Raw genomic sequence first — 25,609 nt, 5'->3', positions numbered from 1 at the left:
GAGCTGAGTGGGTCGAGGAGTTGCTGAACATCCCGTGACAGCAGAAGGGGCTCTGTGGGACAAGATGCTTCCTGGGACTCACATAGCCAGCCAGGAGAAGCCACCTACTGTGTGTCCCTGACAGACAACACTCGCTAACAGGTCTAAGAGCAAGAAGAAGTCACTGAGGAATAAACAAAAAGATGACCTGGTCCGATCTCCACTTAAATCCGTCTAGCTGTAGTCAGAGGATGGGATTAGAAAATGCCAGCAGGAAAGGGAGGCCAAGAAACCCCACAGAATACTTTTGCAGAGGAGGTGTGATAACAAAGGCAAGAAAAGAGAATTCACTTCTCGAAAGTGTTCATTTTTGACTCCTTTGGTCCTGACCCAGGAAGCTTACTTACTATACAGTTTGTTGGATAAACTAATTAATGTACATGATGACAAGAGATAAATCCAGCACAGGTTGTTGATCACTTGGATATGGGAGGGGGAGTAAAGGAAGGGAAGAGGTCTAGGGTGACACCACTCCTGATTTATGGATTGATAAAGCTGCCATGTGCTAGGGCTTTGTTCTTCTCTTTTCATTTCCTCTGAGTCAGCCAGAGTTTTCTGCAAAAGACCAGATAGTAAATAAGTTGGGTTTTACAGGCCTTGCATTCACAGCTCCTCCATTCTCATTGTAGCGTACAGTCAGCCATAGATAATATGTAAATGAACAGTGTAGTGAGGGGGGTCTGATAGAACTACTCATGAAAATAGATGGTGGGCAGGATTTGGCTCACTGGGGCCGTAGCTGGCCAGTCCCTGGTGAAGATCATAAGTTCAGTTTTGACCAAGCTTGCTTGAGGTATTTTTGAGGCATATATGTGAATATGTTTATGTTATACATTATCCTTAAGTCTATGCTTTAAAAAAAATAAACTACTTTCAGTTGTTTTTAATAAATAAAGCACGATTAAATGCCTAATGTTTATTGGTAAGCATCATTTAGAGAACTGTGTCCCCGGAGAGGGATTAAATAAGAAATGATTTGTGGTTAGCATGTAAATTATAAGGAAATGGCTCCTCTCCTGGCAGTATTGTTTCCAAAAGAGATAGCTGACCAGTGTCAGCTCAGTGTGGCCATCTGAGTGTATGGTATTTTTGAAGCATGTCAACATTGTGAAAAATTGGAGGTTCCACAGAAAGCTGATTCTTCTGGGGAAAAGATAAATAAAAGGAAGTTCTCAAGCCAAGTCAAGTCAACCCTTTGTAATTAGAGGGATAGAAAGGTTTGATGAAGAAAGAGAAATCTACAGTTACTGTAGGGATAAACTGTTCAGTCAGTCTGGGAGCTTTTAATTATGCAAATGTAACAAGAACTACCCCATTTTCCATTGTGTTTAAGGAAAATGCAGGCATTGAAACAGTAAATGCAGATCATTTAGGCAGAATTGTTATGAAATCTGTTCTTGATGTATAATTTAATAAATATATTTATATGGACATATAATTTGATTTGTGTTCCTTTAGCCTTTGTTTTTTGGAGCAAGAATTATTTCTTACTCCCACCCACATCGTTTGTTTATGTGCTGGGCCTCTGTAGGCATTTTCTGTTATTTGGCCAGTAACATTATGAAACATAAGTCTGGAGACCTTTCTGAACTGTGGAAATTTGTAATTCCACTACAGCTCCATACTTTCCCATTAAATCATAAAAAGAGCATAACTGTACGTTTTAGGTGACCTTCTCAGACTTTCATTAAAAGTGCATTAAAAGAGCGAGTGCATCGTAAGGTCAAGAATAGAAGCCTGCGGTCACTAGGTTCTCTAAACAACACAAATATTTTCTTCCAAACCCCAGCCCTTCAGAGAGTATAGTTCATCAGTTCCCAAACTTGTCTACATATTATCAAAGGAGCTTTTAAACACAATGCTGCCCCAAGAAGATCCCCAAGTGATTCGTATGTACAAGCAAGCTTGGGAACAACATCAGAAAAAAATGTCTCAGTAACAATACAGAACTATCTACATCTCAGAGCTCAAGGGACTTGATAGTGAGATGAAGCTCTGAGTCCCTCTGTGGATGGCCAGTGACTACTGTAGTTAAAAGCCAATCTTTTACATACTCTTCTATGTATTAATCTTTTATGTACAGTTTTATGAAGCAAGTGTACGGTACTTTCTTCCTTGAGTACATTAAAAATGATGAATTGTACAAGTAATTACACATTTTGAATACGTAGTATCCGAATTAAGTGTGTTTATAGCAGTCCTGAAATTCTGTTTTATAGTCCAGTCGTGCTGCCTAAGGTTTAACAATCAAGACTGAGTCTCAAAGAAAAAAAAAAAAAAAAGGCATAGACATGCTACAAAACTCCTTGTGAAGCCGTTCCCCCTTACCCACTCCACACTGGAACCTAAAGCTGGTTCTTTTCTAGTATTAAGTGTTCCACATTCCTGTGCATTTTTCCTGAAAAGATTTTTCCATAAATTAGCCAGGACAAATATATTTTAATGAACAAATGGAGTTTTAATAGAAAGCTCTTTTTTAAATTAGCTCATTCTGTTATGGTTTTAATAAGCAAAAATAATATTGCAGGGAATTGTGCAATAAAAGCACCAGCCAGCCTGCTCTACAGAGCATGCACTGGAAAGATGCACATGGAATTTCACAGAAGAAGATATCTCTGGAGTGACACAATTTTCTTTCAAAGAGAAGACGTCTGTATGGGGAAAGGAACAGATCTCTTCTAGATAAAAATGGATGCACTGAACAGTGTTTATAAAAATCCTCTCAGTTTGATTCCTGCATTTGGCAGTAAGACAGAAACTCATTGGGTTTTATTTTAAAATTCCAGTGATTATAAGGTTTCTGCACCCCCTATGGAGCATAGAGCCAGACCCTTTTTTTCTTTGCCAGCACATGTGCTAAGAAACTTCAGCTGACAGGTGCTTTTTCATTGTCTCTGTATGAGCCAGAAGCAGCGGGATCACAGCTGATTTTCTGAGTCCAGGTCTTCCCCACCCTCTTTTCTGAGTGCTTTCAGGAGACAAAACCAAGTGTTTCTGATTTCGTGTAATTCACAAGTTTGCTTTTCTTCTGGAACTCTCTACTAATCGTGCAAGAGCTTGAATTGTTGGCTAACTGTCCACTAGTCTCAGGCCTTCACATACCAGATGCAGAAATAAGAAAGAGTGTATTAGAGTGTTTGACTGTAAGCAGTGGGGTACCCATGAGGTGTTGGTTAACCAAGGGAAGTTTATCATTTCATGTTTACAATTCAGGGTTGGGTGGTACCAGTATTGGTTCATGTGGTTGACATCATGATGTCACTGTTAAAAAATGATTAAAGAAGACAATTTAGGTGGTACCAGCACACTTTACTTAACACTTTGTGGACAGTCTTCTTTCAGAGAACTGAAAAATGGGTGGAAAGCAGAAAGCTCCTATAGGATAAAAAATGAAGAACAAGGAAAAGACATATAAAAATTATCTGATCAGCCCACATAGTCTTTTTGGGGTGAGAAGCTCCTGAATTCACTTAGTCTTTGAAGATTGACTAATGGCTAAGTGGACATACTGCATTCCTGGCTGAATGAAGCTTGTTTATAGGAATGTGAAAGTTGTGTAAGTGTTGGCTTACTAACATGACACCCCATAGAGGAGTGGCTCCATGTTGACCCTAGAAAGTTATTTCAACCCCATCAAAGATACAAATTCCATTTTGGTTTCTTTTACTAGCCTCAGCATGTTGGCTTTATTCCTTCAGTTTGTGTCTTTGTGGTGGCAAAACGGCTGCTTCAGCTCCATGTTTCACATCTGTGCACATCAAAGACTGATGACACCATGTCAATTCTTTGTGTCTCTTCTTTAAAGAGTAAAGAACACTTTGCTTGGACACCACAAAAGACTTATTTTTGCTTTCATTAGCCATAATTGCCTAATTTTCTCTTTATTAAACTTTTGATTTGCTTACTTATAAAAATCTATGTGCCACCCATGGTGCTAATTAATGGTACTAGCTCTACAGCAAGCTCTCTTGCCAAGAACTGAGATCTCAGCAGGCCTTCTCCGTGAGCCAGCTACTGAGCTGATCCGGTCTCCATTAACCATAAACTTTGGGTGCCCAGGAAGGAGATGCATCCTTATCAGGGAATTTAGAACTGTCTTCTACAGAAGATAATGGTGACCATCCTAACATTTTTTCTAGTCTTTGCAAACCTGAAACAAATAGACTGATATACATTGTTCCAGCAAAGATGGGTTTATTTGAACAAGGGAATTATAATTTGAAATCTGAAACTATGGCAAGCCACATGCAAGATCCCTCACAGCAAGGGAAGGAGAATACTTTTATGGTGGGGAAAAGGAAGTTGGAGGGCAAAGGGTCCCTCAGCTCTTCATTGGCTGAGTCCTTGCCAGGGAAGAGAAGTCTTCCTCCTTTTGAATTCATCTGTGGGCACAGGGCTTGGAATCCTCCCTTTTTGGTCACCTGACACTCTTTGAGATTTCTGTTTTCTTTTTTTTTTTTTCTCATCTTTCTGCAATTTTATTTTGCTTTCTGGCTAACTGAAACACAGTTTTGTTGCATAGTTCAGAGCAAACTTCAAATTTGCATTCTTTCTAGCCTTTTGACAAAGTCAATTGACATTATAGTCGAGTATTTGACAAAGGATGAGATGGCAGGATGGCATCACCAGCTCAGTGGAGATGAGTTGAACAAACTCCAGGAAATAGTGAAGGATAGGGAAGCCTGGTGTGCTGCAGTCCATGGGGTTGCAAAGAGTTGGACATGACTGAGTGACTGAACAACAACAAATCCATAGCCCTAAATTATTATTCTCTTTTAAACAGGTGCCCATGACATTTGCAGCTGTTTATTCTTATTAAACAAGGCTCTGAATTTGTGTGGATAGGTAGAAATATAGACAGATCATGTGTATTGCTTTAACAAAATTCTCACTTACTGGAGTTCTTAAAGGTTAGTCAGTCCATTTATGGAACATAGATTATATTTTCAATAATGATTCTTGTTGTCAAAGCAAGTAAATTAGACTTTTGTTCATTTGGAGCAAGAGACAACTTTGCTGCTTTAATATATACAATTAAATTGAGTGGAGATCTACTTTAAATGAAAATTGAAAACAAATTAAGTAATCAGTCAATGTAATGTTTGTGGTTATGGCTTTTGTATATATTTGGTTAAGTCTGAGGGAAGAAAATCTGTTCAACTTTGCTGACCATTTTGTTTGAAAGGAGGAGGGGGTTGCAAGCTGGCTTTAAAATTGGCTTTAAAATATTACATATAATGATAATTTGTTTTTATATTTGAGCCCTACATCTGTTCCATAGATCAAGTTTAATCGTATGACATTTTAGTTTCCACTCATGTTGGAATCAGGCCATCTCAAGCTTAGCTAATGAAATTTATTTGTAAGTTTTTTGTTGTTGTTGTTAATATTTCTTACTGATCATGAGTAGGGCCTTTTACTTTGACATTTGGAAACATTTGTATTAATAATAGCAATTTTTTTAGGCTCCCACTTCTTGAAATTGGACATTTATAAAGTTAATGCATGTCTCATTCTCTCTTATTACAAATTATTTCCTTAATTTTATGATTTTGGGACAGCTGCCAGTGACTTACTGGCTCAAAAATGATGATGTTGAGAAAGAAATGATTACGTTTTAAATTTAGTTAGATTTATTAATGCTGACTTGGGCTTTGTGTTCATGCAAATGAGTTCATAGAAGTCATCCGAAGATTCTTGGGTCTCTGATTAAAGTTTAAATTCAACCACTAGAAGGTTATATTTTATAAAGTTTAATCTTTGAACCATTCTTTTTTTCTAGAGTTAACTACATTTGATTTGGATGTTAAATGTAGTTCTCATTCAAGTTTTGATGGAAATATCACACCCTGCTATACACTGCATCCTGTTTTAACACAGCAATGGAATTTCACTGTGCAATAAATTAGTAACCCCTACCTTATCTCTTAAAAGTAGGCATTTTTAAAAAAAGTCTCAGACTTTCCAGTATCTTTCTAATCTATATTTTAGTTCAATATCATAAAAATTTAATTAACTAGATATGGGGATTATCAGCCAAATTTTTTCATTGGAATTTATTCTGTATTTTTCTCTTTTAAGTGAATCTTTTTTGCAGATTACAGATACTGAAGTTATTATTTGGTATATTCTTCAAGACCCTTCAGTTCAGTCACATCCAACTCTTTGTGACCCCATGGATGGCAGCATGCCAGGCTTCCCTGTCCCTCACCAACTCCTGGAGTCAGGACGTTTGGTGATAAGTAATATAAATGCAATTTAAAGTATTTAAGCATAACAGAATTTCCTGGCTCACATAATTACACAATGTATGGAAAACCTGCTTCAGGCACAGCTATATCCAGGAGCCTAAGCAAGCTCATGGATAGAGAGTCCTCTTCAACTCTCTGCTCTGCTTTCCTTTACATTGGCTTCCTTCTCTGACAAATGCCTTTCTTCTTGTAGCCATGTACACCACATCCATATATCCTGGAAACTGCAAGTCCAGCAAAAGCAAAGATTTTTGTCCTATGTAATCTCTGTAAAAGTAACAAAGTTAAATTCTGCATCATGCCATAATGACCCCATTCCTGATGCAGTCTCTGTGACTGGGAGGTTGGAACATGTCAGTGTTTACAAGGTGTGATGGATAGAGAATCTCTAGATAAACCATCTGAGATTTTGTTAGAAATACATACTCTCCAGTCCCCTCCTAGTCCCAGTGAATCAGAAAATCTGAGAGTGGGGCTCAGCATCAGTTCAGTTCAGTCACTCAGTTGTGTCCAACTTTTTGTGACCTCATGAATTGCAGCACACCAGGTCTTCCTGTCCATCACCAACTCCTAGAATTCACCCAAACTCTCAGTGATGCCATCCAGCCATCTCATCCTCTGTCGTCCCCTTCTCCTCCTGCCCCCAATCCCTCCCAGCCTCAGAGTCTTTTCCAATGAGTCAATCTTTGCATGAGGTGGCCAAAGTACTGGAGTTTCAGCTTTAGCATCAGTCCTTCCAAAGAACACCCAGGACTGATCTCCTTTAGAATGGACTGGTTGGATCTTCTTGCAGTCCAAGGGACTCTCAAGAGTCTTCTCCAACACCACAGTTCAAAAGCATCAATTCTTCGACACTCAGCTTTCTTCACAGTCCAACTCTCACATCCATACATGACCACTGGAAAAACCATAGCCTTGACTGGACAGACCTTTGTTGGCAAAGTAATGTCTCTGCTTTTGAATATGCTATCTAGGTTAGTCATAACTTTCCTTCCAAGGAGTAAGCGTCTTTTAATTTCATGGCTGCAGTCACCATCTGCAGTGATTTTAGAGCCCCCCAAAATAAAGTCTGACACTGTTTCCACTATTTCCCCATCTATTTCCCATGAAGTAATGGGGCCAGATGCCATGATCTTCATTTTCTGAATGTTGAGCTTTAAGCCAACTTTTTCACTCTCCTCTTTCACTTTCATCAAGAGGCTCTTTAGTTCTTCTTTGCTTTCTGCCATAAGGGTGGTGTCATCTGCATATCTGAGGTTATTGATATTTCTCCTGGCAATCTTGATTCCAGTTTGTGTTTCGTCCAGTCCCGTGTTTCTCATGATGTACTCTGCATAGAAGTTAAATAAGCAGGGTGACAATATACAGCCTTGACGGACTCATTTTCCTATTTGGAACCAGTCTGTTGTTCCATGTCCAGTTCTAACTGTTGCTTCCTGACCTGCATACAGGTTTCTCAAGAGGCAGGTCAGGCGGTCTGGTATTCCCATCTCTTTCAGAATTTTCCACAGTTTATTGTGATCCACACAGTCAAGGGCTTTGGCATAGCCAGTAAAGCAGAAATAGATGTTTTTCTGGAACTCTCTTGCTTTTTCCATGATCTAGCGGATGTTGGCAATTTGATCTCTGGTTCCTCTGCCTTTTCTAAAACCAGCTTGAACATCAGGAAGTTCACGGTTTACAATTTGCTGAAGCCTGGCTTGGAGAATTTTGAGCATTACTTTGCAAGCATGTGAGATGAGCGCAATTGTGCAGTAGTTTGAGCATTCTTTGGCATTGCCTTTTCTTTGGGATCGGAATGAAAACTGACCTTTTCCAGTCCTGTGGCCACTGCTGAGTTTTCCAAATTTGCTGGCATATTGAGTGCAGCAGGCTCAGCATACTGGGTTGTAAAAACCCCTCCAGGTAATTGTCAAAGAACCTCCCAATATCTCGCAGGAAGCACGTGGTGGGGATGAAATTCAGAGGACTGATATCAGGAAAATAAAAATAATAGATGCTGTGCTGGAAAAGATGAGATGTCATCCCAGCGATAAAGCTCTTATTTGTATCTAATGCCTTTACTTCTCAGAAGACTTTTAATTATGAATTCCCCTCCAGAAAGCCAGTATTCTAATTAAGTAAGCATACTTTCATCTTCCTCTAGGATATAGTGTTTCAGTTTAAATTTCATCTTCAAATAGGTACATGGCTAATCTTTAGAGGTTTCCAGACTGTATTATTTTCTTATCAAATGCTTCCAGAGCTACAATTAAAACTTTTGATAATGAACCTTATCATTCCTCTGTGAGAAATAGAATAGGTTCATTCAGTTCGAAACTTCTCAATGAAATGGCAGTGATGCTTACAGAATTTTAGAAAAAGTGGCCAGCTCTGACATATCTTCCAAAAGAACTGAAAAACACTTTTTTTTTTTTTAAAGCATCTAATAAGGGAAATGAGTGTAGCATTTCATATTAAAGATTTTTAACTTAACTTGGGACATTTGCACTTCTTGTCCAGGAGACGGCAGTAGAGAGCGTGTCAGTAATCACTGACTAATTTTAAGAATCTTCTGAGTACTTGCTGAAAATAAAGCTCCAAAGGCTCCTTTTCAGGATATTCTTATTTTGGGGTTCTAGGTGGGAACAGGAAATTTGTACTTCTGAAAGCTACCCCAGGGATTCTTATAATCAGGCATGTTCGGCACACTCTGTAGTAGTTAGGAGGATTTCCCTGGTGGCTCAGATGGTAAAGCGTCTGCCTGCAATGCGAGAGACCCAGGTTCGATCCCTGGGTCGGGAAGAATAAGGATGCTGCAGTGAATGGTGTGGGTCGAATCTTGGTTGTAGCTTCTACCAGCTGGGGTTAGTTAGTTTACCTCACCAGGTCTCACATGTTGCTGTAATTACTGTTTGTTTTTTCCTCTTAACTAACCTACCTGTTTCACCCTCTTATTTCTTGCTACAGATAGAGGACATGCAGTGGGGTAAAGGAGTCCGGGAGATCCCCGCCTCTGTGTGTACGATGCCCTGCAAGCCTGGGCAAAGAAAGAAGACACAGAAGGGAACTCCTTGCTGCTGGACCTGTGAGCCCTGTGACGGCTACCAATACCAGTTTGATGAGATGACGTGCCAGCATTGCCCCTACGACCAGCGGCCCAATGAAAACCGAACTGGCTGCCAGGATATCCCCATCATCAAACTGGAATGGCACTCGCCTTGGGCTGTCATCCCCGTCTTTCTTGCCATGTTGGGAATCATCGCCACCATATTCGTCATGGCCACTTTCATCCGCTACAATGACACTCCCATCGTTCGGGCGTCTGGGCGGGAACTGAGCTACGTTCTGTTGACGGGCATCTTTCTCTGCTACATCATCACCTTCCTGATGATAGCCAAACCCGACGTGGCAGTGTGTTCTTTCCGGAGAGTTTTCTTGGGCTTGGGTATGTGCATTAGTTACGCAGCCCTCTTGACCAAAACCAATCGGATTTACCGCATATTTGAACAGGGCAAGAAATCAGTGACAGCCCCCAGACTCATAAGCCCAACGTCACAGCTGGCGATCACTTCCAGTTTAATATCAGTTCAACTTCTCGGCGTTTTCATATGGTTCGGTGTTGACCCACCTAATATCATCATAGACTATGATGAACATAAGACGATGAACCCCGAGCAGGCCCGGGGGGTTCTCAAGTGTGACATTACGGACCTACAGATCATCTGCTCCTTGGGATATAGCATCCTTCTGATGGTCACGTGCACTGTGTATGCCATCAAGACTCGGGGTGTCCCAGAGAACTTTAATGAAGCCAAGCCCATCGGATTCACCATGTACACGACATGTATAGTTTGGCTTGCCTTCATTCCAATTTTTTTTGGCACCGCTCAATCAGCAGAAAAGGTAAGTGAAAACGCACACCACACCACACGTTTCAAAGACGTGTTTCTTTTTGTAAATATTGAAACCAGATTGAATGTATAGAGCGAGAGGTTTTAGAATGTAGAATGATATTCCCAAGCCTAGGCAAATCCTAAATTAGTACAGATGGATGCTGCAGAAGTCTAAAACCTGCGTTGAGCTGAGCTACATTCATTCCACTGGAAACCAACCAAAGGTAAGCCTTTTCAGGTTAACTTATTAGAGTGATTCAGTGTAGCAAGAGATTATCCAGCATAAAATAATCTGTCTCAACTAAGCCTTCGTATTCATTCATTACCCACTCCCTCTTCTTTCATACCTATTTCCTCAGGATAAGAGAGGAGGGCATAGTCCATTATTCCTAAGGATGAGGGTGATCGATGCCAGCTCTCTTTCTTCGTAGCAGCTGTGTAGGCACTCCTTGTGGATTAGGTCATGTATGTGAGCTATACAACATGTATATCTACATGGATCTCTAAATTGGTGGATATAGGAGAACTTTGATGTTGATTCTACTCTAGGCTCCTAACAGCTGGATGTATATTAATTGTTTCAAATGATGGAGTTAATGTAGCTGGATTAGCTATATTCAGTCACAAAAGTTCAAAGTTTTCAAAATGATTGGGCTTTACTATGTTGGTCCAAGGTATGTTCAGTATACATGCTCACATCATATAGTTACATGTTTTATACGAGTCGGTAAGTTTAGCAGTTGTAATATGTTGAATCTTAATGCAATCAGTGTGTGTCTATCTGGAGATGTGAATGTGGGCAAATCATGCAGTGCTACAGTGTTGATTCTGAACGTGATTTATATATATCTGAGTTCTGTGCTTACCCGTGTATGGTTGTGGGTATATGTAAATTGGGCAGTCCTAACAGGTTGATCTTAATGAACTGTCTTGTCCGTTCCTCACTGAAGTTGGCTCTGATTGGCTGGTACGGCTGAAACCAGAACTGGGACTAAGCCCTCACTGGATGCTCTAGAGAGAGAGTGCAAGTGTAGCTTGATGAGAGGTCAGCACATCAAATGTGGAGCCTGATTCCATGCTACTTTGGAGAAGTCTGTTAAACATTGAAGGACTTAGTGCCCTAAATGGGGAAAACAAGGACTGAAGTCGAAATGGCTACAAATTTACATATCCTTGCTTCTCAAATTAGTTGAATCTGACTGCTTACATTGTTACTTCTGTTCTCTGTATAATCATAGAAGGGATTAGTGGACTTTGGCTAGTTTTCCAACTGAAAATATGTCTTTCCCCTAAATGGTTTGATTCAGCAGCTAGAAGTTGGGGCTGTCTTTAAAATGAAAATGAAACCACATAGTATTCTAAAACCAAGGACTGTGATGGTTCCAGATTATGGTTTGAGTCATAAAAGGAAGTCCTTAGAGTAAGTTCTTCTAAAATATATGCTCAAGGAGCATAGTATGTGTCAGAAATGTGTTTCAAATTCATAACACATGTGTACTGTGAAATCAATTGAATATCATTTCATTACTTTATCTATCCTTGGGCCAGAGGAATAGTGCCATGCCAGTTGGAGTAGTGAAATGCAGTGTATGCCAGTAAGTTGATAACCATGGACATGTTCATGGGGAATGATGTGCAGCATCAAAGTCTATGGACGTGATAAGTATTACCCATGCAACAGGTTAAAAACATGAAATCTTTTTCTTGGAAATTTATGCTTGAGAAATGTGAAAGGCAGGTATCATTGCAATTGTTCTATAGATGAGCCTTGTTTTAATGAATATTTGGCAATATAGGCTCTACCATTTCATTTATTATTTCTGGTCATGATTTTTAATCTTGTCAGTTAACATCAGGGATATAATTTACCCACTTAAAAACTTGAGAAGTATAAAAGTTTTCAGGATTTGAATTCACTGATTCTAAGTGTTCTAGAAGACACTGCATTGGGAGAACAGGATTACAGGAATAATTAAGCTGTCTTTAAGCAATATGCTTTGTACACCAGGGTTTAGAAGGCATATATTTCTATTAGTGTATTCTCAATGGATTATGATGTTTTACATTGTCGATTCACACAGTTAAAGGTACTCAATTGCCAAATGGAAACAGTGAATTTTGTATGAAAATGTGCATGCCTTTGTGGTAGGCATATGGCTAGAGAAGCATGAGCGATCAATTAAAAATATTTTTCTTCTGTAAATGAAACCATGAAATTTGAGTTGTGGAAGGCAGCAAATTGCAAAATGCAAAAAGATATCACACTGAAGGCATTATTGCCAACCTAAAACATACAAAATCACAGTCCTTCCATTTTTGTTTAGATTTAAGAGTTGAAGTATTTCAAATGGAAGAATTCCATTGTTATAAGACACACAAAAAAAGGCAGATTAAGCAATGAGCTCAGTAATAACTGTTTACTCTTTCAGGAAATTGAATTTGTTTTGATTAACGATATCTTTGTGAAACTTCTCATCAGTTGAGTTCATTAGCACAGCATAAAGTACGAGTACGTACATTAGCACAATATGAGAAGTATTGTCTTGCAAAACATCAACCCTCATGAATTTGATTTTTGCTTTTGTTAAGGAGGGCACAGAATATGACCACTGTCTTCTCTTTTCCTTGCTAACCTTGTGACGTCTAGAATGAGGATCTTGTGACATGGCCAGGGATGGAAGAGGGAAACTCTAGCCATAAAACAACGTTTCCTTATCTAAGGATTAAATTTATGTGTCTGAAATGATTCAAGGAAACACTGTAAATGGTAGAACAATAGCACAGCAAGAGCTAGCTTGTCTAGAGAAGTGCTCTGATATCCTGTTGTTGCACACTGGCACAATCTGTGAGAGCAGTCTCACAGATTCACGGAAAACAGGCATGGCTTGTGGGCATATCTTTACAAAAACTTGTGTGTGCACCCAGGGACGGATACAGGTTACCCTGCCCAAATCTGGGAAACCCTATAGATGGTGTGTTTATCTGGGGTTTTTAGCCAGTTGTCTGGAGAACTTTCTAGGTAAGCCAATATTTCGTTTCTTACACATGGTCAAGAAGACAAGTTTTGTACCCATTGGCTCTACAAAGGCAATAAGAGAGTCCCTTGGATTGCAAGGAGATCCAATTAGTCCATCCTAAAGGAAATAAGTCCTGGGTGTTCACTGGAAGTACTGATGGTGAAGCTGAAACTCCAATACTTTGGCCACCTGATGCGAAGAACTGACTCATTTGAAAAGACCCTGATGCTGGGAAAGATTGAGGGCAGGAGGAGAAGGGGACGACAGAGGATGAGATGGTTGGATGGCATCACTGACTCAATGGACATGGGTTTGGGTAAGCTCTGGTGATAGAAAGGGAGGCCTGGCGTGCTGCGGTTCATGGGGTTGCAAAGAGTCAGACAGGACTGAGTGACTGAACTGAACTGAACAAAGACACTATCTAAATATGTCCTGATTTCTAATTTAAGCACCTTTTGGAATAAATTAATTATCATGCCAAAGAAATGAGGGATCCATCAAAGAACCAAAAGGTCAGAAAGATACTATCCATGGTCAGAGACAAAGTATAGAGTCAGAAGGTCTGAGTAAAGCATCAGCGTCATAGTTTGGACTGGAGCTCTTAAAAGCTAGGCCCAAGGCACTGGCTCTGAACCAGAGACAACAAGAGAGCAGGCAGGGAGATGTGTTCCCCAGGAGTATTTCCTGAAGGACTAGGACTACACACCAGACCTTCTGATTTTTCAGTGATAGCAGATAACACCCCAGAATCTGAACAAAAAGCAAGACCAGCCCAGGATCAGAAATATTAGGCAGGGAGGTAATCATCCCCTAATCCATGCCCAAGGCAGACATCACTAATCAATCATGGCATGCTTCCCCTGAAACCCTGGAGTGGTCTTAAAACCCTTATCGTTACAGTGTTTAGGCAACCACTACCAATGCATCTGAACTAGAAGGAACTTGACATCCATATGCTATTTCTGACTTAGTGTTGGGTTCCAATGAATGACTGCCGATACCTCTTCCCATCGAGCTGTTTGTTGTTACTGTGCTAAAGACATTGAACAGTTTTCATTAAGATTAATCTGATTAAAGGCAAAGAATAGTCAGGGAAATGGGATGTGCTTTAATTAGTCTTCCTTTTGTCTCTGATCATACATCTCTTTTTTTTTTTAATTGCCTAGTGCCATGCAGGAAGGAAAAGACCTAGTTCTCTTGGAAAGTAATATATTACTTTATGCTTCAACGCTATTTGAATTGATTAAAAATTTCTTCTGGTTTTCCAGCAATTGAAAGAACTATTATGAAATACCTAGTATGTCCCTAGTGCTCTGTGAAGGTCTCTGATGCAGATGTAAAGATGACACCATCCTTGTAGGATGGGAACGGGAAGCTAGTGGTCCACACAGGCCTCTAAAAAACATCAACTAGTGTAGGATAAACTATAGTTGTCACACAAAAAGTACAAGATGGACACACAGAGAAAGGGACCTCCAGTTAAGTGTCAGGAAAAATGCAATAAAGAACCAGAAGTTAACAAGCAGAGGAAGTGCTAAGACAATCCAGTAAGAAATTATATCCAGTGTGAATAAATAAAAGGAAGCTGCTTTAAACATATGGTCTGTGGAGTGAGGAATTAAGACTGCATTTAGGATATTTTGACTTTGCAAACCTGAGAGGGTGTAATAATAAAATTTAATTAAAACCTCATCATATGGGCAAAGTTTGACACAATGTGAACACCATGTTTCCTTCTCATATCAAGCTTTTGGCAAGAATCACATCTTTTGGGTGGGCCAAGTGAATTTTAAATACTATAGCGTGTAAACTGAAACTCCCAGTGTTCTTTCTTAGGATGAAATACTCCCTTATGCATATGTTGACTTAGGCATGGTCTTCCCTGTGATGTGGGGCTTCCCCGGTGGCTCAGATGGTAAAAAATCTGCCTGCAATACAAGAGACCTGCATTTGATCCCTGACTCTGGAAAATCCCCTGAAGAAGGGAATAGCAACCCACTCTGGTATTCTTGCCTGGAGAATTCCATGGACAGAGGAGCCTGGTGGGCTACAGTCCATTGAGTTGCAAAGAGTCAGACATGAATGACTGAGTGACTAACACTTGTTCCCTGTGATGCAACCCTCACCTTCTTCTCCGGTTTTGGGGGCCTAAACTCTGAAACAGATAATGATGAAGTGGAAGATTAACAAATCCAAACTGTGAAGGGCTGTGTTTGGACCTTGTCCTTAGAGCTATGGAGATCCATCAAAAGTTTCCAAGTGTGGGAGGAATGTCAGCATAGGATATCTTGGAAAGTGAATCCCAGCAATAGTACTGGAGGATGAACCAAGGTGAGGCGACTAGGTGACTAGTTAAGTAGCTATTGTCATACATGGATAAAAAGATGGCATTGGCTTGAAGGAAGCCTGAGGGACTAGAAAAGACAGCAGGTCTAAAAGCTGTTTTGAATGGTTTGAACGTTAAAAGAATATGTAAATAGGCTTTACTTTATCTTTCTTTTTGTGTTATTCTGCTTTATTGTTGAAATAAGAGATATGGACTTTTTTGTGTATGTAGGTTTTTGCAAATAACATTGCCCACTTTTAGTCTTTTCAAATAGTAACTAAGTAAGGAAACAAAGGGCTCTTACCATCCAGCCCTCTAGAGACAATCATTGTCAACAGCCTGATGGCTCTACCTCTATATGTATGAGTACACTCCCCCACCCACACACACACATTTTAAAATAAAAGTTATTATTTTCCCTTCTGAAATGCTCACTAAGAACTTCACCTCACATCCAAAGATAGTGGAGGGAACTATCCTAGGCAACAGACAATGCTGAGGCCCTCTCTTCATCCACCCACACTGTGATGGGCATGGATATTCATGGTAGAGATGTTACTTCTGCCCTTTAGTCTTGTCCATTCAAATCTTTATCAAAAGCCTGTGAAACCATCTCTTCTCTGCTTCCTACTGTGACCTTGGTGGTAGCTGAGCTTCTCTCCTAACAGTCCTCTGAAGCCGGCTGTTTGCACATCTGATAGTACCAACAGCATGAGATAGGACAGTCCTCTTGTCTCCCTTCATGATGCATCAGCTAATTTCAAGAGCAGAAAGCTAGGACAGTTGGTGCCTTCACCATCTTCGTCCTTTCCTTTAACCAGAAAAGGTCATTTGACAGGTAAAACCCAAGATCCTGCGTAAAACTGAACTGAGCTAGAACTAATAAAGAAATAACTTAGTACATTAAAACAAAGGCCCCAATCGTTAAAGGTTTGAACACAGTGTCCAAACCTTGTTTTACTCAAGAAAAACATCTCTGCTAAAAAGATGACTCAGCAAGAGTCTTGAATCTGCTCCTCCCCACAGTATGCTCCCTGGAGCCCAGTTTCCCCATTAGAAGTCTTTCATTTTGAGACCTCAGCCACTGAAATACTTGGTAACAGAGACCAAGGCCTCACTGTTATAACTAGGATAAGGAGAATCAGACAAATCTCTGTTCTTAGGCAAGTCTAAAAGTGTCACAGACCACTCATCATTATGAAGTAATATGAGAGAGTGTAACGGGGAACTCTTCTCAAAGCACAACTCTTCTCAAAGCAACTCTTCCTACTCTTTTTCGTTGGAAATCCCAACGAAGCATGGTCTACTCATGAGCAGTCAGAGGATTGCCAAATCCAGACTTGGGGGCCTGAGGTCCCCGTACTGTAGATCATAATACTGGTCCCATTAGGGTTTCTTTCAGGTCCCAGTTGCCCTCTGGTCCTGAAAGACCATTCCTCCCTACTCAATCCTCCTGTGGGTCTCTGAATCTAATCATCACACACCTGGAGGTGTGTCATTTAACCTTTCTGATCCTAGGGTTTATCATCTGCACAATGGGTATAATTATTTCTGCTCCGAGGTTTGTTTAAGACCAAATGAGCAAAACATTCAAAAGGCTGAAGAGACCAGATACTAGTGAGGCTGTGGGGCAGGAACTCTCATACTCTGCTGGTGGGAGTGTCAACAATAGGATAATCACTTTGGAAAACAGTTTGGCGGGTTCTTAAAATGGAAAGCATGCACCAACCATACTCCTAGCCTTTTCTCCTGTCTTCACCCATGAGGCATGAATGAATAAGTACACAAGGGTGTGCAAGTGAATGTTTTTGTAGATTTATTTTTTATTGTTCAAAATTGAAGACAATCCAAGTAAACATCAGGAGGTGAATTGATAAGCAAATTACACTCTATAAGATAGAATACTACTCTTCAGTAAAAAGCATTGGGCAGTTGATACATCCAGCACCATGTACAAATCTGAAATAATTATTCCAAGTGAAAGAAGGCAGACTAAAAAGAGAATGCATATTCATGATCCCATTTATATCAACTTCTTTTTAATATACAAGTGAATCTATAGTAATAACAGATCAGTTGTGGGCTGCAGGTGAAGATGATACTGAAGAATTACCAGAAGCAGGAGGAAGCTTGGAGGGTGATGTATGTATTCCTCTCTTGATTATGGTGATGGTTTAGTGTGTGTGTGTGTGTGAAAGTTCATAAAATTGTATCCTTCAAATGTGTGCAGTTTATTATGCAACAGTTCATTGTTAACTGGCTCAGTCATGTCCGACTCTTTGCAGCCCTGTGGACTGTAGCACTCCAGGCTTCCCTGTTCTTCACCAACTCCTGGAGCTTGCTCAAACTCATGTCCATTTAGTAAGTGATGCCTTCCAACCATCTCATCCTCTGTTCTCCCCTTCTCCTTCCACCTTCAATCTTTCCCAGCATCAGGGTCTTTTCCAATGAGTCAGTTCTTTGCATCAGGTGGTCCAAGTATTGGAGCTTCAGCTTCAGCATCAGTCCTTCCAGTGGATATTCAGGACTGATTTCCTGTAGGAATGACTGGTTTGATCTCCTTGCTGTCCTTATATATCAATAAAGCCTTTAAAAATTGCTTTGCACAGAAACCCTTTTCTGCCTCTCCTTTTCCTTCTTTATCTCCAAATGTAATAGTAGTTTTTTTTTCTTTTTTTTTCTTTTAATATAAATTGATTTATTTTAATTGGAGGCTAATTACTTTACAATATTGAAGTGGTTTTTGCCATACATCAACATGAATCCGCTACGGGTGTACATGTGTTCCCCACCCTGAATCCCCCTTCCACCTCCCTCCCCATCCCATCCCTCTGGGTCATCCCAGTGCACCAGCCCTGAGCATCCTGTATCATGCATTGAACCTGGACTGGCAATTCATTTCACATATGATAATATACATGTTTCAATGCCATTCTCCCAAATCATCCCACCCTTGCCCTCTCCCACAGATTCCAAAAGACCATTCTATACATCTGTATCTCTTTTGCTGTCTCGCATACAGGGTTATCATTATCATCTTTCTAAATTCCATATATATGTGTTATTATACTGTATTGGTGTTTTTCTTTCTGGCTTACTTCACTCTGTATAATAGGCTCCAGTTTCATCCACCTCATTAGAACTGATTCAAATGTACTCTTTTCAATGGCTGAGTAATACTCCATTGTGTATATGTACCACAGCTTTCTTATCCATTCATCTGCTGATGGACATCTAGGTTGCTTCCATGTCCTGGCTATTATAAACGGTGCTGCAATGAACATTAGGGTACATGTGTCTCTTTCTTTTTTTTTTTTAATTTTATTTCATTTTTAAACTACAATATTGTATTCGTTTTGCCAAATATCAAAATGAATCTGCCACAGGTATACATGTGTTCCCCATCCTGAACCCTCCTCCCTCCTCCCTCCTCCCTCCCCATACCATGTGTCTCTTTCAATTCTTGTTTCGTCGGTGTGTATGCCCAGCAATGGGATTGCTGGGTCGTATGGCAGTTCTATTTCCAGTTTTTTAAGGAATCTCCACACTGTTCTCCATAGTGGCTGTACTAGTTTGCATTCCCACCAACAATGTAAGAGGGTTCCCTTTTCTCCACACCCTCCCCAGCATTTATTGCTTGTAGACTTTTGGATTGCAGCCATTCTGACTGGCGTGAAGTGGTACCACATTGTGGGTTTGATTTGCATTTCTCTGATAATGAGTGATGTTGAGCATCTTTTCATGTGTTTGTTAGCCATCTGTATGTCTTCTTTGGAGAAATGTCTGTTTAGTTCTTTGGCCCATTATTTGATTGGGTCATTTATTTTTCAGGAATTGAGCTGTAGGAGTTGCTTGTATATTTTTGAGATTAGTTCTTTATCAGTTGCTTCATTTGCTATTATTTTCTCCCATTCTGAAGGCTGTCTTTTCACCTTGCTTAGAGTTTCCTTTGTTGTGCAGAAGCTTTTAAGTGTAATTAGGTCCCACTTGTTTATTTTTGCTTTTATTTCCAATATTCTGGGAGGTGGGTCATAGAGGATCCTGCGGTGATGTATGTCGGAGAGTGTTTTGCCTATGTTCTCCTCTAGGAGTTTTATAGTTTCTGGTCTTACATTTAGATCTTTAATCCATTTTGAGTTTATTTTTGTGTATGGTTTAGAAAGTGTTCTGGTTTCATTCTTTTACAAGTGGTTAACCAGTTTTCCCAGCACCACTTGTTAAAGAGATTGTCTTTTCTCCATTGTATATTCTTACCTCCTTTGTCAAAGATAAGGTGTCCATAGGTGCGTGGATTTATCTCTGGGCTTTCTATTTTGTTCCATTGATCTATATTTCTGTCTTTGTGCCAGTACCATACTGTCTTGATGACTGTGGCTTTGTAGTAGAGCCTGAAGTCAGGCAGGTTGCTTCCTCCAGTTCCATTCTTCTTTCTCAAGATTGCTTTGGCTATTCGAGGTTTTTTGTATTTCCATACAAATTGTGAAATTATTTGTTCTAGTTCTGTGAAAAATACCATTGGTAGCTTGATAGGGATTGCATTGAATCTATAAATTGCTTTGGGTACTATACTCATTTTCACTATATTGATTCTTCCGATCCATGAACATGGTATATTTCTCCATCTATTAGTGTCCTCTTGATTTCTTTCACCAGTGTTTTATAGTTTTTTATATATAGGTCTTTTGTTTCTTTAGGTAGATATATTCCTAAGTATTTTATTTTTTTCATTGCAGTGGTGAATGGAGTTGTTTCCTTAATTTCTCTTTCTATTTTCTCATTATTAGTGTATAGGAATGCAAGGGATTTCTGTGTGTTGATTTTATATCCTGCAAGTTTACTATATTCATTGATTAGCTCTAGTAAATTTTCTGGTGGCGTATTTAGGGTTTTCTATGTAGACGATCATGTCATTTGCAAACAGTGAGAGTTTTACTTTTTCTTTTCCAATTTGGATTCCTTTTATTTCTTTTTCTGCTCTGATTGCTGTGGCCAAAACTTCCAAAACTATGTTGAATAGTAGTGGTGAGAGTGGGCACCCTTGTCTTGTTCCTGACTTTAGGGGAAATGCTTTCAATTTTTCACCATTGAGGATAATGTTTGCTGTGGGTTTGTCATATATAGCTTTTATTATGTTGAGGTATGTTCCTTCTATTCCTGCTTTCTAGAGGGTTTTTATTATAAATGAATGTTGAATTTTGTCAAAGGCTTTCTCTGCATCTATTGAGATAATCATATGGCTTTTATTTTTCAATTTGTTAATGTGGTGTATTACATTGATTGATTTGTGGATATTGAAGAATCTTTGCATCCCTGGGATAAAGCCTACTTGGTCGTGATGTATGATCTTTTTAATGTGTTGTTGGATTCTGTTTGCTAGAATTTTGTTAAGGATTTTTGCATCTATGTTCATCAGTGATATTGGCCTGTAGACCTATTGGCCTTTTTTACCAGTGCTGACACTAGAAATTGCATTGGAAGTAAAACTAGAATTATATGAATAAGAGTATAGAGAGCACTTCAACACTCTATGATAAGTACTCAATAAAGAACAACTGTGTGCTCCCATGCTTGGCTCCCCGTAGCAAAAATCTCTCTTTAAGTCAAGGCAGGAGGGTGAACCTAGGTAAAATAGTCATGTATTTGGGGAAACTGTAAGTATAGGCTGTTGTGTGGATTAGAGGGAAATCAAGAGTTAACTCAGGAGAGGTGGGTAGAGCTGAAATCTTAAAGGATCCTATACACTTGACCTTGTTTTCTGGGGAAGAGGGAGGTGTGCTTCAGTGATTTTTAGGACAGAGGTGTGACCTTGTTGGATTTATATTTTAGAGCGATTACTCATGGCTTGTAAGTAGTGGTTTGCATGATAGTTGTCATATGGTGATTTATAAAATGAAATACATATTTGATCTTCATCCCATTTATGGCACCTGCCTTGTGCCACACTCAGTCACTTTAGTTGTGTCTGACTCTTTGCAACCCCATGGACTGTAGCCTGCCATGCTCCCCTATCCATGAAATTTTCCAGGTAAAAATACTGATCAGATCAGATCCGATCCGATCAGTCGCTCAGTCGTGTCCGACTCTTTGCGACCCCTTGAATCGCAGCACACCAGGCCTCCCTGTCCATCACCAACTCCTGGAGTTCACTGAGACTCACATCCATTGAGTCAGTGATAACATCCAGCCATCTCATCCCTTGTCGTCCCCTTCTCCTCTTGCCCCCAATCCCTCCCAGCATCAGAGTCTTTTCCAATAAGTCAACTCTTCGCGTGAGGTGGCCAAAGTACTGGAGTGGGTTGCAATTCCCTTCTCCAGGGGATCTTCCTGACATAGGGATCAAACCTGGGCTTCCTCCATTGCAGACGTATTCTTTACCAACTGAGCCACCAGGGAAGCCCAATGGTAGCTGATACATATTTCGGGCATTAGTAAGAGTTTATTTTGAAGAGTATCTACATGCTAGAAATACTGTCTGTGTGTTGCCACTACTCTGTTTTCTTCCGAAGATAATGGTTCTGTGGGTTTTGAACTGTAAACAGTGGTTGCTAATGAATAAAGCTGTCCTCAGCTGATTGGCCTTGTGTCTTGAGAATCAGGGTGCACATCATCTGCTGTGGAGTTATACACCCTCTGATTGTGCAGCTTATTATCCTGTGCCTTTGGTTTCCCCCTCTCCCAGCTCAGCACTGCACTTGACTCTCTAGGTCTGACTGGGTTTGGACATAAAACCATTGGGAAGCCAGTGTATCAAGAAGCAAATTGTCTCAAATGGCATGCCACTTATAGACTTTGAAGAGGCTCATGTGGAATTTCTCACCTCTGATTGAACAAAAGTCACATTTCCCCATTTGAGTCTCAGGCAGATACAGGTATTAGAGAACGGAGGGGGGCCACCAATAGCCAAAGAAAAATCTGGGGCCAAGGCTGAGAGTATGCTGTAGCAAGGAATTTAAAGGACAAGTCTGTGCCTCTCAATAAGCAGTCCTATGAGGTTTTCAAAAGTCTAGATACACAGGCATAGAGAATAGATCTGTGGTCATTGTGGGGGAAGGGGAGTGGGGGATGACTTGGGAGATAAGAATTGGCATATATACACCGCTACTGCTGCTAAGTCACTTCAGTCGTGTCCGACTCTGTGTGACCCCATAGACGGCAGCCCAACAGGCTCCCCCGTCCCTGGGACTCACCAGGCAAGAATACTGGAGTGGGTTGCCATTTCCTTCTCCAGTGCAATAAAGTGAAAAGTGAAAGTGAAGTCGCTCAGTTGTGTGCGACTCTTAGCAACCCCATGGACTGTAGCCTACCAGGCTCCTCTGTCCATGGGATTCTCCAGGCAAGAGTACTGGAGTGGGGTGCCATTGCCTTCTCCGATATATATACACAACCATGTGTAAAACAGATAGCTGGTGGGAAACTGCTGTATAGCACAGGGAGCTCAGTTCTCTGTGATGACCTCGAAGGGTGGGAAGAGGAGGTGGGAGGGAGGTCCATGAGGGAGGGGATTTATGTATAGCTGATTCATTTCATTGTATGACGGCAACTTACACAAAACTTAAACTTTACCCATTGTAAAGCAATTGTACTCCAATGAGGGGGTGGAAAAAGCCTTTTTATGTGTGAAGGAAGAACCTCAGACACAATGGATCATCAGTAAAAATCGTTTGGTGGACAGTTGAATAATGAAACATAAAGTCCTATTTTCTGTATTCATTCTTCACTGTGAATGTAGACACAGTCATCTAACTTTTCTGATTTCTTTCTTGCAAGAAGCTAAAAACTGTTTCCAAAGAGGCTTTATTTATATATAAGGAGTCAGTTTTTCACACCTGGGAGATTCTGGCTAACAGACCTAAAGCCCAAATCAGTTTGTGGTGATTGGGTTTTCGCCTCCAAGATCGGATATGTAGGCTAGCTAAATCTACCTTCCAGTTCTATCAATTTTGTTGGGTTTCTCCAGCAACCTTCCCAGTGCCACGTCAAAGTGACTAGATTGGAGTACCATGGCCAGACTGCTCTGTAGATGTGGTAAGGGCTGCTGCCGGTGCTGACCCTCATGCCAGATGAATGAGTTGCTTAGTTTTAACCCAGTAATCACATCATTATCTCCCTGTTTAACATTCTAGATCTTGAGATTTAGAAGTATGTTGTGCAATTTTTTTCTATTTTAAGAAATTTAACTAGAGGCAAGGAACCACCCACATGTTTCAAGTAGAAAAAAATTAAAAATTTAATTTAGGAGTAGAGATTAGTGTATAGGACTTTGGTATTTTCATATGTTTTGAAATTGAGGCATTACTCAGTTATATTGTAGTGGGACATGGGCTCAAAATCTTCAGATTTTCCACTAGTGAAAATAGGGCACAAGAGCTTATGAAAAAGAAGGGCAAATTGCTGACACAGGAATTGAACTGGACACTCTAGGAATACCCATGTAAGAGGAGGAGACGTCACCATCTAATTTCAGGATTATGAGCTGTGCAGATTTGTAAGAAAGCTCATTCAATTTTCAATCCTAATAAAAAAGCATTGGAGAATGGAAGGGACTATAATTTTGTCATAGAAATCCAGTTTCACACTACAAAAAGAAAATGTAAGAAAATGATTTTTTAATGGTGATGTTGGCAATCGGTTTGCCTGATACGGAAGCATCGGTATCTGTAACGGGTCCTCAGATACCTAAAATTGAAAATTGTGTCTCTAATGTGTCTGTGCATTCCATTCAGCTGTATGTTCCAGTTGAATGCTTGGCTTATAACCAACAGTCAGTTTTTGGATACAATGCCTCCCACTGCACAGGTCTGAAAAAAAAAAACAGTTTAGTAGATGTACTGAAACCAGAAAATATGAAAGTTGTTTTGGTTTTTTTTCCCCCCCAACAGTGGCACCATTTTTTTTTCCCCTCCATGCCTACTACCTCTGAGCTAGATATTGTAGGAGAGAGAATTTTAAAATGGTTTCCTTTTCTTTTACAATGTCCCTTGTTATTTAACAATTGATTTAAGTGCCTGTAACATGAAAGGTCCAGAGACCTCAACAACTGAGGATCATATACCTCCTTTAAAAATTATATGTATATATTCAGCGGCTTCTCATTGATAATAATAATAATAATTACAATAATTACTATTACTCCCTCCTTACCAGTATCAGAATTAGAATAGTATTTAAGCACTTCCTTAGAGCCTATGAGACTTAAATCAAGGGCCATAAAGCCCATGAGCCAAATCCAACCAGCTGCTTGTTTTTATAAATAAAGTTTTATTGGAACACAACCATGTTCATAAATTTACATATTCCCTATGACTGCTTTCATGCTACAAGGGCAGACTTGAGTAGGTGTGGCAGTTAGTATGTCTGCAAAGGCAAAAATCTTTGTAATCTGATTTATTAACCAAAACAGTTTTGTGTCTCTGACTTAGATAATCTCGTGCCTTCATATTTCTCTGATCCTTGTGTCCTATGCATTTCATGCTCATTGACTTTTTCTTTTTTCGATTGGAGGGTAATTGCTTTACAATGTTGTGTTGCTTTCTGCTGTCCAACAATGTGAATCATCCATAATTATATATATGTATCCCCTCCCTCATAAGCCTCCCTCCATCCTCCAACCCTACCCCTCTAGGTCATCACAGAGCACCAGGCTGGGCTCCCTGTGCTATACAGCTGCTTTCCACTAGCTAGCTATTTGACTCATGATGGTGGACATATGCCAATGCTACTCTCTTGATTCATTCTGCCCCCTCTTTCCCACTCTGTGTCCACATGTCTGTTTTCTATGTCTGCATCTCCATTCCTTCCCTGTAAATAGGTTCATCAGTATTATTTTTCTAGATTCCATATATATGTGTATTAATATGCAATACTTGTTTTTCTCTTTCTGACTTACTTCACTCTGTATAACAGGCTCTAGGTTCATCCACCTCACTACAACTGACTCAAATCTGTTCCCTTTTACTGAGCTAATAGTGTATTAGCTCAGTAATACACTATTGTATATGTGTACCACTTTTCTTTATCCATTCATCTGTCGATGGACATCTAGGCTGCTTCCATGTCTTGGCTGTTGTAAATAGTGCTGCAGTGAACATTTGGGTACACGTG

General features: G+C 40.0%; 1 protein-coding gene across 6 annotated transcripts in view; it reads left to right on the top strand.

The window, feature by feature from the left end:
* The window catches only part of GRM7 (glutamate metabotropic receptor 7), a 935,735-nt gene that overhangs the window by 731,655 nt on the left and 178,471 nt on the right, over window positions 1-25,609 (top strand). For all 6 annotated transcript variants that reach the window (XR_011562970.1, XM_070776295.1, XM_070776293.1 and 3 more), the window contains exon 8: window positions 9,240-10,175. Coding sequence is in view for 5 of the 6 variants with exons in the window: in XM_070776295.1 (XP_070632396.1) it covers window positions 9,240-10,175 (936 nt within the window). In the remaining variant the exon portion in view is untranslated. The remainder of the gene's footprint in view (window positions 1-9,239; window positions 10,176-25,609) is intronic.

This window comes from Bos indicus, chromosome 22 (genome assembly GCF_029378745.1).
Source record: "Bos indicus isolate NIAB-ARS_2022 breed Sahiwal x Tharparkar chromosome 22, NIAB-ARS_B.indTharparkar_mat_pri_1.0, whole genome shotgun sequence".
Classification (NCBI taxonomy): domain Eukaryota; kingdom Metazoa; phylum Chordata; class Mammalia; order Artiodactyla; family Bovidae; genus Bos; species Bos indicus.
The sequence above is the reverse complement of the archived record's forward strand: the minus strand, read 5'-3'. Positions and strand labels throughout refer to the sequence as shown.